The sequence below is a fragment of the Astatotilapia calliptera genome, chromosome 22 (assembly GCF_900246225.1).
Source record: "Astatotilapia calliptera chromosome 22, fAstCal1.2, whole genome shotgun sequence".
In the NCBI taxonomy this organism is placed as follows: Eukaryota; Metazoa; Chordata; class Actinopteri; order Cichliformes; family Cichlidae; genus Astatotilapia; species Astatotilapia calliptera.
Window position 1 is genome coordinate 16412995 of NC_039322.1, and position 13838 is coordinate 16426832.

The following is a 13838-nucleotide window of genomic DNA, read 5'->3' on the forward strand; positions in this document are numbered from 1 at the left end:
TTCCACAGAAGCATTTTGTTTGCATATTTAATTGAGCGGCTCTGTTTTGTCTTTATCCCGATGATGTTATGGGAGGGGAAAGCATGTCATGTGGCAGTTTGTGAAGTCATTTGTGTCGGTTTTCTGTAATGACTGGTGATTCCCACACAACACGTGACCACGCTGTGTCGAAAACGTCAGGGGCCGTTGTCCAGAACCCAGCGCGAGCACAGAGGAGGAGGAGGAGACGGCGAGAGTACAATTCGGGAGTTACTTCGGAGTAAACTTACCTCAGGTAAAAAGCTGTAATGTTTTTTAATGAGTATTTTGTGTTTTATTAGTAATTTTTCCCCTTTATTAAACACGTATGGATGATGAGCGCCTTTTTCTTTTTTGTTAGCAATCGTCAGCATCTTGCCTATCGCCAACTGTCAGAGGAATAGAAAGCAGTAAATTCCAAAAACACATGCTGTTATTTAGGATTATTAGTTAATCATTTTGTACCCAGATACCAAAAGGTCTGTGTAACTGCAATTTGGCTTTAAAAGGAGCTCTCGGTGTCCTCAGCTTGGGGGCGAGGCGTGTGGTCAGCGTCCGAAAAACGTAGCTAACCCAGATTGGATTCATCATGGCGAGGCTAGCTCGGTGCTGTCGGGTGTCTGTGGCCCACACGCTCGTAGTTTATCCACGCTCCGACATTAATGGTGGTCTCGGCAGCTTGGGCGTAACATTCGTGAATGCCATGTAGTAGATGGTAGCAGTGTCGCATTTATCAGCGCTGGTGAGGCCTGCAGGGGATGCGCCTAAATACAGGTGCAGCATTAAAAAAAAAAAAAAGAAAAAGAGACCGCTCGATGGATGCTTTCGTTTTAGGTTTAGAGTCGCTCACCTCATCTAAACATGTCGCGTTGCTCCACTTTTAGTCCGGATTTCTGTTTGAGTTTAGTCTTTCTGACATTTCGGTGTTTTTATCAGTGAGTTTGCGTCGTATTTATGAGTATTTGTGGTGTTTCTCAGTGTGTGACTGAGCAGATATCGCAGTATTCATAGCAGTGGCTTTATTATTTAATCACGAGGATTCAGAAGGTAGAATCCGGACTGAGTCGCATGAAATCGCTATCTTTCTGTGTCATCATAGTTATATATATACAAAATTATGCGTTTAGTATTTACTGGTTGTGCACACCTTGACAAATATTAAGGTGGGTTTTTTTGTTTATGTTTTTTGGAAGAAAGAAACTCTGACTCCTGGCTCCCTCCAGCTTAAACCGTGGGGATATACTGCTGTATCCTAGAGTCGCCTTACACGAACCAAGGCTCTTTTGCTCGTTATGTGAATGTGTAAACCACTGTTCTTGCACATATATGTAACAGGTGTTGAACAAAATATTTCAGAGGGCTGAGCATGAAAAATACAATGTGAAAAAAGGAGAGGCTACAATAAAAACTATGTTATCCTGATATGGGCGGCTAGATTTGGCCTAGACTTTGAGATATGTGCTCTAAAACTGTGAAACTATGACTGTGTTATATTACTCATGTCCTGTTTCTAACCTCCATGAATAATTCACACACCTTTAAAATATACCCAGTTTGGTAAAGAAGCGACATCTTCGGTTGTTTTTGTAATTACAAACCTCCAAATAAATTATTGACAGTTTTAGTTGTCAATTCTTCATTTGACAGGGGTATTGATAAAGTACAGAGAAAGACAAAACCATGATCCTGTGATATGTGGAGAAAAATATTGTACAGTTGTAGGTTAACTTGCTTAGTAAGTTAACTTGCTTGAATGTTGAATGTAAAAACTTACAGCCACAAATGGAGAGATGCCAAACTGCGTTTCATTGTTCTGCTAACAGTGACAATAAAGATCTATCTTATCTGTCTTATCTATCTTATACCTTGATTACTGAATTCTATATGGCTGTAGTGTTTTACTGATGATGATGAAATATTGTAGAGGAGTTGCATTAAACATTTGGAGATGCATAAGATTTGGCCACACAACTAACAGTTCATCTCTCTTGCCAGCACCACCTCCTGAAACTGGCAACCCCGCAGAGAGTGAATATTTGATTTTTAACTCTGAGCTAGTAATAAATAGCTTTCTTGTAGTTGCAGTTTTGCTACAGCACTCTATTGTCTAAGTTACATTAATTTTGTGAGCTTAAAAATTCAGTATCTCATTATTATGTTGTTACAATATTAACTTTCACACGGCAATGAGAGCGTATTACGTCAAATGAGAAAAACGGCTGAAATATGTAACTCTTAATATAGAACTATGAGAACAAAATAAATATCATTATAATGATGTAATTTTTCTACTTTCAGAAGAAACTGAGTAGATTTTTTTTTTATGCCACAGTGGTGGCAGTCTGTTGCTATTTTGTGCTAACCTACCTACCTAAAGTGTATCCATCTGCCACAAGGCAAGGTGTCTGCAGGCTTGACAAAGTCAAAGCTGCTGCTGACATGGTATGTCACGATGACAGTATCATACTGCTGCCCTGGCTGGCTGGTAGGAAGCAACTCAGTGTAGGCTTCTCTCAGCCAAGTGGTCCAGTTAGCTGTTCGTTAATAGGACATGAACAGTGTCAGCTGAGGGGTTTGGTTTAAAGCACAGCCGTCTCTGTAGTGGTTTTAAAGCACGTGGGGTCTTTTTATGTTGCAAAACAGGCTTGCAGCAGAGTTACATGAACACCATGTGACTGTGAAACAGCATTTATTTTGATGATATCACTTAGTCATGCTACAGCGACTAAAAGAAAAGCAAAGGGTTCCTGCTCAGCCAGTTACATCTTTGAGTTGAAAACTAACTCAAACTTTAACTGAAAAGCTTTTGGGTTTTCTGATTTTAGGAAGTGTTGAACAGTTTTATTGTAGTGTTGTATGCTTTGTTTTTAAATATGTTGGACTTTCAAGTGTAGCACTTCTCATTTGAAGTTGTTGCAGTGCCAGATATTTCACCTCCATACTGGCCCCACTGTTTTGTGCAGCTGTTCCTGTTTTGTCACTTTGTCTTCTTGTGTGGCTCAGGCATGTACGTGATGTTTTGAATGTGGGTTTGTCGATGTATTGTGGTAGCCTAATTGTGTTAACTTGGCTCTCTGTCTAGCCCACTGAGTTCCTCCGTTCAACCTAATTCCACTAGCGATAGCTATCAGCAGAAGCCAGGGATAGCAGCACTGTCTTTATCCACGGCGATGGAGCGTCTGTCCTAAGAGGATTTGAAATCTCTCACGTAATGCTTGTAAAGCTGTACAAACCATGCCTCAAACTCACTCTAAAAAAAACCCCAACTGTGACTATACCAACCTCTTTCCCAGACGGTGAAGTGAAACTGTTGTGGTTACTGGTTGCTGAATTGAACTTTTGAACTTGAGGGTTAATGTGTATTTCTGACAATATTGTCGTGTTTTTTGAACTCTGTGTTGTTACTTTGGATTATAGGAGGTAATCCATTCTACATAGCCACAAACAGAGCAGTGCAGATAAATTCAGAATCAAAAACACAGTGCGAAGTCACGGCTGTTAAATGTAACATGAATATAAAAACAGCTGATGTTTTTTGAATTTATGCAACTGGGAAAGATAAGTTTTACCGAAGTTTTATATAGATAATCATTTACATTAAGCTGTTACAAATTAATAGAAAAAGATCCTGAAGTTTTAGCTTTACTCAAGACAAGCAAGTGAGCAGTCAGCTACGAGGACTTTGAAGCTGCTTTTTTTGTGAAGTTCAAAATTTTCTCTCATGTTTTCAGTTTTTAATGTTCTCTTTAATGATGGACTTCAAAGCCTAACAAGCTCCCTTTTAAACAAAAACCAAAAAAACCCAGATTAGTTAAAATCAGTAACTGATAAAATGGTGATGTGTATAGCTTTGAAAAGTGTACATGAAGTGTCCGTGAGTTGCACACTCACACTTTTTGTAAACATTGGACGGGGTGGATATCACATGCTTTGGGTGACTCACGTAATTAGTTAAGGCCTCTTTGGTTATAGTTTCACCAGGGCTACTTTAATTGACTAATATTTCTGTCTATACAAGGGGAGGGTAATCTTTTTATGTAAGCTAACATTGACCACATATTGGATTCTTCAAGAAATCTAACAAAAATATGCTACTGGGTGTATACTGCATCCCTCTTATGCAACCATTGTTGTTCGGGGAGGGATTTGACTCCTCAGATAATGATTGTAATCTGTTATGATCTTAATGCAGACTGTCACTGTGAAGCACTGCCAGCTTGTTTGTCTGCAGTGTCTCACTGCACTGTCCTACTGATGGACAGATAGGGATCATGAGGATGCACACTGGAGTCCGGATGCATTTGCCAGAGTGAAATGGAGCAGTGTTGCATAACACTCACCATTAATTCGGTGTGCCCTGAAAAGAGAGGAAGGGGAAAGAGTAAACAACTTTTACTAGATTGATCTGGAAATGAATGGATACTTCCATCCACCTCTGTATTTTTTTTCAGTACTCAGTGTATTTGTACTGTTTACAGTTTTGTACACGTAGTAGGTGTAGTCTAAACACCACAGGCTTCTCTATTATTATAAAGGTAACCTGCAGTCTGCTCCACCATTGCTTCTCATTGTGCATTTTTGTATGCATTTATATTTGGCTGTAAGCAGTGAAGAATATGAAACCCACGCAGAAGTGCCTGTGTGCAGTCCTTCAATAAAGTAGCAGCACATAGCCCAACCTTCTACGTGCCAGTAGTATGCTGACTGAAAAGTGAAACTAAAAGTTGAAAAGTGGGCCTGAACAGCCATCATGTAACAACTAAAACTGTACATATCATCTATTTTCAGTGACTTACTTGGACTGACTTGTATCATTATTTCAATTCTTTTAACTCTTAAGTGTCAGAAAGTAGTGTAAAAACATCTGAACTGATGAGTGTTTAGAGACAGCTTTTTATTCATTTTTAAGGTTGTAGGTTTCAGTCATTGCTGTAATTCTGTGTAGAATTGTAACAGGGCTCCTTCCTGGTTCTAACAGTTTTTGCTGCTCTAAGCTTCTTGTGACAAGCACATTAGTTTATTAAAAAATGTCAGCTAGCTACTACTGCTGGGATGTAATATTTTCACAGTCTGTGCATGCTTATGCTGATGTTAAACACTTCTAAAAAATGCCTTAGCCGTGCAAAGCTATCAGAGTAAAATTCATTGATTTAAACATCCAGGAGGTCACATCCTATTGAAGAGCTTCTTACATCACACCACATGGTTTTGTTTTTTTTTTCTGACTTTCAAAAGGAGAAAAAGAGCCATGGAAATGCTAAGTGGAGAAACTAGTCCAATAGCTCCCAGGAAAAGAAATAGAATTGGAAAAACTGTATTCCTAATTTGATTTTTTTAAATCCATTTACGTTAAAAGATTTTGAAAATACTATTTAATTTTTTATTTTTTTGAACCTGAAAATGTTTTTACTGACTTTTTTGTAAATCCCTTTTGTATTTGAACTATTTATTAATGGATTAGTAGTTTGAAAAATGTATTTATAAATACTCTTTTTATTGTCCATTAAATATTCAAATAATGCATTACTTGAATGTCTAAATAAATAGAATACATTAACAGTTAATTTGCTACTTAATTTACTAATTAATATTTTATTGCACAATTTAGATATCCATTCATTCATGAAAAGATTTATGTCAATGTGTATGACTCCTGGTCCTCCATAACCCAGTTGTAGCTTTGTAAGAATAGAGCTATAGTCCTAACAGAGGGTGATTTTCTTCTCTTGTATACACAACCACAGTGTCACCCTAAAAATAAACCCGATGCAGTATTTCCAGAAAAGGACATTGTATCTGAAGCTGGCTATCTCCTGCTGTTTACTACATGTGTGGCCGAAGGCAAATGTGGAGGATATCTCATCTTGATTCTCATTGATTGGATGTGTAAAATGGTTTAAGTGATGCAAGGATAAGATCCAATGATGGAAGAAATATTCATTTCTAAGCAGTGGCATTTAAATGTCATGCACTTGATTTAAAAAAAGGTTTCCTCTCTCTAATCTCCTCTAGAAGCCTCCACTCTCCTTGTTTGCTTAAGGTCAAATTAACAGATTAGAAAGTAATTTATTATGGGGAAGAGAGAACGTTTTCCCAATTTAAGGAGAGGACATGAGGCAAACGTTAACATAATGAATAGCACCCCAGGTGTTCTTTTGAAGTCAGCAATTGACTCAGTGGCTTTTTGGCTCCCTGCCCTTTGAGCAAGTTCTCCTCTGGGGACTTCAGGCCTTATTATGAAACCTGCACAGCACATTTGGAAGATGGCGACTGCTTGCCTTGTGCACCTCTCTGCGGAGTAATTTTGTTTTCTGTTGTGGAGCTCTGTGCTTTTAGATGCCTTGTTAGCATTATAGATTACAGATTACAGGATATAAACCTGTTGACCCAAGTTGTGCGGGGAGCCCAGGTGGGAGGAGGGTCACTGCAGTAATGGCCAATATGTCAGGTTGCCTCCTGAAGCAGATTAATAATACATACAGTTACCAAGGCGGCGCCTGCATCCATGGAAACACTTTCAGCACCAGTGTGTGAGCAATGTTTGTACTGTAGTTTCTTTTCCTTTTTCCTCTCACGTCCATGACAGCTTTAAGTAGATATCAGGGTAACCGGTCATTCTTCTGAAAGTTTTCGCTCAGATCGGATTTATTGACAAAACCTCATACATCTGTAGTAGCAAAGATTCATCTGTTGTTTGTGTAAAGAAAATAAAATAAAAACTCCTTTATTTTACCTACTTCAGATGTCTTGGTAACAATAATACACTATCCCTTTAAGAGTAGTAGTGGGGCTACTCAAACAATGTTAGTGTACTGTCATTATCTGGCTAAATATGTGTATTGTCAAATTGTCTTTCTAGGGTCTGCGGTCTTTGCCACCAACTTGTGTAACATTGTGACATATTCCTGTTTTTGTTCCTCTATGTTGGTTTGTACTTCTGTATACTTAGGACTATCAGACACTCCTCCCCTTATCTTTCTTCACAGAGGAGTGTCTTGCAAGTGTCTTGTCTAGTGTTCAGACAGTAACCTTTGGCCATTTTTTTCCTGACATTAACTCATACTGCACTACAGTGGTTCACACTGAAATACCACAGTCTGAGGTCGTACCCTTTGGTCTCTTCCACCTCTGCTCTGCTTCAGTGGCACAAACAGCCTTAACAGAAGACATGTGCTTGTCACCACACCTATATATAAACTTAGCCTGGCTTTTAATACTGTGATTTTATTTACCTTTATGATTTACAAAGTGTTCTGACAGAGGCAAAGAGTAGATTTAAACAGACTGAAACATTAAATTCAAACAAATGTACAGCTGAAAGAAAAAGAAGTTCACCCTATAGACATGAGGTTACTGAGTGTGCAACACCTGCTTCAAACACCCTTGTGTACTTAGTGGTTGGACCACACCCAGCTCACTTAGAGACCAGCTACACACCTGTGAAGCTGTGAGTGCCTCTTTCACAGTTACAACTAGAGCTGGGCGATATGACCAAAAATATTTATCACGATATACATTTGAAAATTTGCGATAACGATATAACTGATGATATAATTGACACTAGACAAAATACTTTACAACTCCTCAACTTTATTAGTGCAAAAAAAACAAAAAACATCAATGTATTTTCAATTAAACAAGCAGCTTTTTAAGTGCATTAAAGTTATATAAAAAATTAAGTGCAAATGCAAATTCCTCGCTGACAGTTTAACCAAAAGGCATTTCCAGTGGAAATTGGCCGACATATCCTCAGCATAACCATGTATAATATCCACAAAACTTAAAAAGAGGTTATACACACACAATACGGTAATATTATGTTGAAGCACAGTACGTATCACTCCGCGAGGCTCCTGCCTACGATAGCTGTAAAGCTCCGACAATCCATCAAGCGGTGCGGCTTCGTAGCTTAGCAAAGTCGTACTGAAACATTTGACAGATTTTCGAGCGCCGTGTACCACATAAAGTCGTTTCGAGGTCAGTAAACACAACCAGAATTCATACATAAGGCACACGGGATTATAAGGGGCACTGTCGATTTTCAGAAAAATCAAAGAATTGATTTTAAGTGTGCCGTATTTTCCAAAAAACACAGTAATAACGACGGCCCGCTAGCATGCTCTACCAAAAATAGTGCTTTGTTGTGTATCTGACGGATGAAAGCCAAACCAGTTTCACACCACTGAAGTTGCAGCATTTTTACAAACCAGTTCTCGTTCATCCGTTTCATTCAACAATCCACTTTCGCTCTTCTCATTCTGCGTCGCCGCCATGTGCGCATGTAAACAAAGGCACTGCGCATGCGCGTTTTACCCATATTCTATCGCGATATTTCATTTTCTTATCGTTGCCCAACATTACACCGGTATTACTGTGAACGGTATGATATAGCCCAGCCCTAGTTACAACAACATAAAACAGTATGTTTGTAGTATTTACCACTGATGTAACTGTCTCAAGAACTAGATCTTCATGTGATGGCACCCAGAGGCAGACATTCAGCTGCCTCAATGATGCAAGCTAACACTAATTCTAGGCCTGCTCTTGCTCCGGGTAATGATAAAATAGCTGACTTTTTGCTTGTGAAACAAAACTTGAACATCCTGTTGGTCTGCCTAGTGCCTTTGCCTTTGCCTTTGTTGAATTTGTTTACTCGCCTCTCTCCTTTTAATCAAGCAGATGCGGTGTTTGTGTCTTTGCCAGTTTGGCTGAGATGTTGGTGTTATATTATGTGCTTTTATTCTGTACATATTTGTAAGTAGCTACATTATATTTTTGCTTTTCTGCTTTTCAGAGATTGTTGAAGCAGAGTGAGCTTTTCTCTACATCATGTCCCAGGACAAGAGTAGGTACCCCATAATGGGTGAGACCAACCCACTTCATAATGATGTCTATGGACCCCCTCAGCTAGGGTTCGGTGTACCCCCCCCAAACTACAGCCAAGCCCCAGGGGGGCCCTACCCACCTGCAGCCGGATATGGGCAGCCCGGATACGGACAGCCTGGCTTTCCCCAGGCAGGCCCAGGCTTCGCTCCCGGTCCCTACCCTCAGATGCCCTATCCACAGGGACCGTACCCTCAGGGGCCATATCAGCAAGGACCTGCACAGCCAGGCTTTCCTGGAGACCCCATGGGTGAGTGGTTATACTAAAGATCATTAGAAAACTAATAGTGTGTCTGTGTAAAGAGCTCTTAATGAGCAATAAGAGTCAAAAAGTCCACAGATCTAAATATTCACTCTTCTCGTACTTTGCTAACAAAATGACACATGACAGTCAAAATGTGCTAAAACATCATGTGTTCTTCCCTTTTTAATCCCAAATTATCATGCTCTAATGTTTTCGTAGCACCACCTGTAGGTAGCCCTGGTTATCATGGTGACGGGCCTCCATCTTATTACGACAACGATGAGTTCACCAACTCCGGATTCGAGGACAAGAACATCCGACAAGCCTTCATCAGAAAAGTAGGTTCCTCTGTTTCTACCAGATGAATATAGAACATAACTGACGTGAACACACAATCCAACCAAAACAAGATCCCTAATCAAAGTAATTTAATTCCTCCTTATTTCCAGGTCTTCATGGTTCTCACTGTGCAGCTGCTGATCACTTTCTCCTTCGTTGCTGTCTTCACCTTTGTCGATGAAGCCAAGTTATTTGTGCGTAAGAATACGTGGACGTACTACGTGTCCTACGCAGTCTTCTTCGTGTCTTTGATTGTCCTCAGCTGCTGTGGTGACTTCCGCCGCAAGCACCCCTGGAATTTGGTTGCTCTGGTGAGAACTTTTCCAAACTCCTTCCACTCCTTTAACAGCTTAGACAGTTGTGAAAGGAATGCTATGTATACATTCCATTCTGCAGCTGTATTTTTGGCTAGCTGCAGGCCTTGATTTCTGGAAATGGACTGCTTGCTGCTGAGCTTTTCAAATGTATTTTTAAGACCCATTAAGTAAGTGCCATCATATAGCTGATACTGCCAAAACTGGACATCTCACATCAAATTAATCTAGATGAATTAAACATCAAAACAGGCCAGATGGAAATCACACAAGGTTGTCCTGTTAAGATTGCTTTTATAGTAATAATAAGAGGTGACCTATCTCACACACAAAGCTGAATGTTTCTTTGTAAACAGTTTTATAAGTAATTTGTCTGTTTTCTTTCGTACAGTCCATCCTGACGTTGAGTCTCTCCTACATGGTGGGTATGATCGCTAGCTTCTATGACACAGACAGCGTCATCATGGCTGTGGGCATCACCGCGGTGGTCTGTTTCACCGTCGTCCTCTTCTCGCTACAGGTCAGCACGCGCAGACAGCTGCTTCTGTAAATGCGTTTGAGTGTCCATAAAAGCATCCAAACATCATTCTCTTAAGAGATCATTTGTTTGTTTTTGTTCGCACTGTGGTGTTTTACCCAGTCAATAACAAGCAAATACTCAGACTGTGTATAAAAGCTCCTTCAGAATTACATTTCTTTAACCGTAGAGTGCCGTGTCTCCCATTTTTTAAACGTCTTGCTTTTAATTTTCTTCTGTTCTATTTTCTTTTTCTTTCACAGAGCAAGTATGACTTTACTTCCTGTCGGGGCGTGCTGTTCGTGTGTCTGATCGTGCTGTTGCTCTTCTCCATCCTGTGCATCTTCATCCGCCACAAGATCCTGCACATCGTCTATGCCTCACTGGGAGCGCTACTCTTCACTTGCGTAAGTGCCGCACATATATCTCGCCTTCTATGTACAAAAAAAAAAAGAAAAACAAATACTTATGAGTTTGAAGGATTGTTACGCATCCAAGTGGTTTATCTGTCAGCTTTTTGCATTTCTTGACAGTGCCCTGCTAAATGGTGAGAAATATTTGGCTTGCAAGGGTTACAAAGTAAACTTTTACAAAACTGAGGTCACTTTTAAATATACATGACAGTATTAACTAAAGCAAAACGATATACCTTACATTATCATGTTCAGTGTGCAAATGGCAGTTTAAGGCAGCATACACTGAGGCATAACATAATGACCATAGACAGGCGAAATGAGTAACACCAACTAACTCTTCATCATGGCACCTGTTATTGGGTGGGATATATTAGGGAACAAGGGAATGTTAATCTCTTCAAAGTTGATGCATTAAAAGCAGGAAAAATCAGCAATTGTAAGGATCTGACCAAGTTTGACAAGGAACAAATTGTGATGGCTAGACTGCTGTTTCACAGCATCTCCAAAGCTGCAGCTCTTGTGACGTGTTCCCGGTCCACAGTGGTCACTGTATTAAAAACAGTCCAATGAAGAAACTGTGTTGATCCAGTGACAGGGTCATTGTTGTACATGTGGAACAAAGCTTGGCTCGTGTGGTTCGATCCCACAGACGAGCTACTGTAACTCAAACAGCTGAAAAAGTTGATGCTGGTTCTGACAGAAAGGTGTCAGAATACACAGAGCATCGCAGTTTGTTGCATATAGGGCTGCATAGCCACTGATCAGTCAGGGCGCACATGCATCAGAACGGCCCTGGTCTGATGAATCGTGTTTTCTTTGACCTCGTGTGGATGGCCGGGTGCATGTGCGCTACTTACCTGGCAGGTGGAGGCGATGTGATGCCTTGGGCAATGTTCTGCTGAGAACCCTTGGGTCCTGCCATCGATGTGGATGTTACTTTGATACATAACACCTTCCTCTGCAATGTTGCAGACCATTGACACCCTTTCATGGAAACGGTATTCCCTGATGGTGGGGGCCTCTTTTGGCACAATAATGTACCCTTCCACAAAACAAAAATGGTTTAGCAAAAGTTTGAGGAGAACAACAACGAGTTTGACTTGACTTCCAAATTGCCCAGATCTCAATCCAATCAAGCATGTGTGGGATGTGAGGCCCCACCTCACAGGATCTGTTGCTAACATCTTGGTGCCAGATATCACCACACAAAGGGGTTCAATATAATATTAGGCAGATGGTCACAATGCAATGCCTTATCAGTGTATGGTATACAAAGTGTACTAATTCCATCTTTTGTCTGTGCAGTTTTTGGCTGTTGATACTCAGCTTCTCCTGGGAAACAAGAAGCTGGCCCTGAGTCCAGAGGAATACATTTTTGCCGCACTTAACCTCTACACTGACATCATCAACATTTTCCTCTACATCCTGGCAATCGTGGGACGCTCCCGCGAGTGAGGCAGCACCTAGAGGAGAACAGCTGGGAGATGGGGAACGCCTCCCTTTATTTTGAAATGTTGCTAAAATGCCCCTTCTCGTTGACTTCATTACTTTATTTGATCCCCTTTTGTTTCCTCTCCCATCACACAGAGTTCTATTTTTAAGAGGTAGTAGGTGCTGAGGAGATGATGCAGCTGGTCTTGACAGTCAGCTGAGAGGGGCACTATTTATTTAGTGGAATAAAAATATTGCAATTAATGACAGAGCATAATCATCTGTCCTCACCTTTGACCATTGTGCTTGCTCTAACTGTCCTCTGCTTCTATTAACACAGAAGGCTATGTCTATACCTACACCTCGACTTCTCGTATGGCAGAATTAAACATGCAGGCTCTGCTGCAGAAGTTGAATAGAAAAAGAGCAGGAATGATTATGCCGACACACAGATGAAACCAGCTTTGCCTAAAGAGAAGTTAGTGTTAGGAATGCCATCTTCCTTCGACTGTCTGTTTTCACAAACTTTGTCTCTCCCTTTCAGCCTGCTGGTGTAAAGTAACTCTGCATGGCAAACTGGAAACACAACTAAAGACGTGGTATGGTTATCTACAGCTATAAGAGGAATGCCTCTAGCTTGCTTGTCACAGCTGTAAATAGTTGATGTGTTTTACTGTATATGATGCCAGTATCCCCCCTACCTCTGAAAGATGTGCTGGAGTAATTTATATGGATGTGTCCAGCAACGAGTAAAAGCTGTTTTGAAAATGGTAAATGTTTTGAATGGCATAAGAATGAAGCTTGTTGTTGGATGTGTAACATAAATGAACATAAATTATTGTATTATTACAGAATATCTTTTCAAAATGAGGATTTTTCTTTTTTGTTGTTCTAAAACCTGAAATGTTCTCTTAATTTTCCCGTTTCTTTAATTTACTCCTTTTTTTGGGGGGGGGGGGTCATTAATGTGAATTAAAAATTACTCTTTGTATGGGTTTCTTTGTCATAACTAATATTATTTTTGGTTTTGCAGTTTTTGTCCATGTTTAAAAACTAATGTAGACAGGTACTGGGCTTTAAAGACATGAAACTTTGAACTTGTGGTAGATACTGGGGTTTCTTTGAATTTGGTGCAAGGTTTAGAGGAAACTTGGAGACTGTAACGTCATCACACAATAGCATTTTGAAACCATTACTTACTGACTGCAGGTTTTTTTTTTGTTTTTGTTTTTTTTAAAGTGAAACTCACAGAATAAATCTTAACGCACTGGAAGCCAAAATACATGCAATGACATTGAAGTTGAATGAAACAATATTTTTATTCTCTAACTTGTTTTGATTTTTTTCACCCCTTGCATGACCCTTTCCTCGTCTGCATGTGTGAAAAATGTACACAGTACAGCTGTTCTTGTTTTGGGGACACATTGGTGTATTGAACCCCAATTAGACTATTTTTAAAATTCCTGTGTTTGTATTCAACTAACATGTCTGTATATAGAGCTCCTTAGTGGTGTGTATAGGTAAAGTAAGTTTTGGGCTTTGTAGGTCTGTTCGCATTGTATATTTGCATCAAATCAAACTTGAACTAAACCCCCCTACACAGCTGTTTGGCTTTTCATTAAAATGGATACAGTGATTAACAAGTTTGAGCTCTGTGTGTTGATTTTTGTGTTTCA

At 39.9% G+C, this 13838-nt stretch overlaps 1 protein-coding gene across 1 annotated transcript; it reads left to right on the forward strand.

Annotated features, from left to right (window-relative positions):
- The first annotated feature begins 44 nt into the window (after window positions 1-44).
- On the forward strand, window positions 45-13805 carry grinaa (glutamate receptor, ionotropic, N-methyl D-aspartate-associated protein 1a (glutamate binding)). Its single transcript, XM_026156471.1, has 7 exons — window positions 45-274; window positions 8813-9151; window positions 9365-9483; window positions 9595-9795; window positions 10190-10318; window positions 10579-10722; window positions 12037-13805. Exons 2-7 carry the CDS (start codon window positions 8848-8850, stop codon window positions 12184-12186), a joined length of 1047 nt encoding a protein of 348 aa, XP_026012256.1. The 5' UTR covers window positions 45-274; window positions 8813-8847; the 3' UTR covers window positions 12187-13805.
- Window positions 13806-13838: the final 33 nt, after the last annotated feature.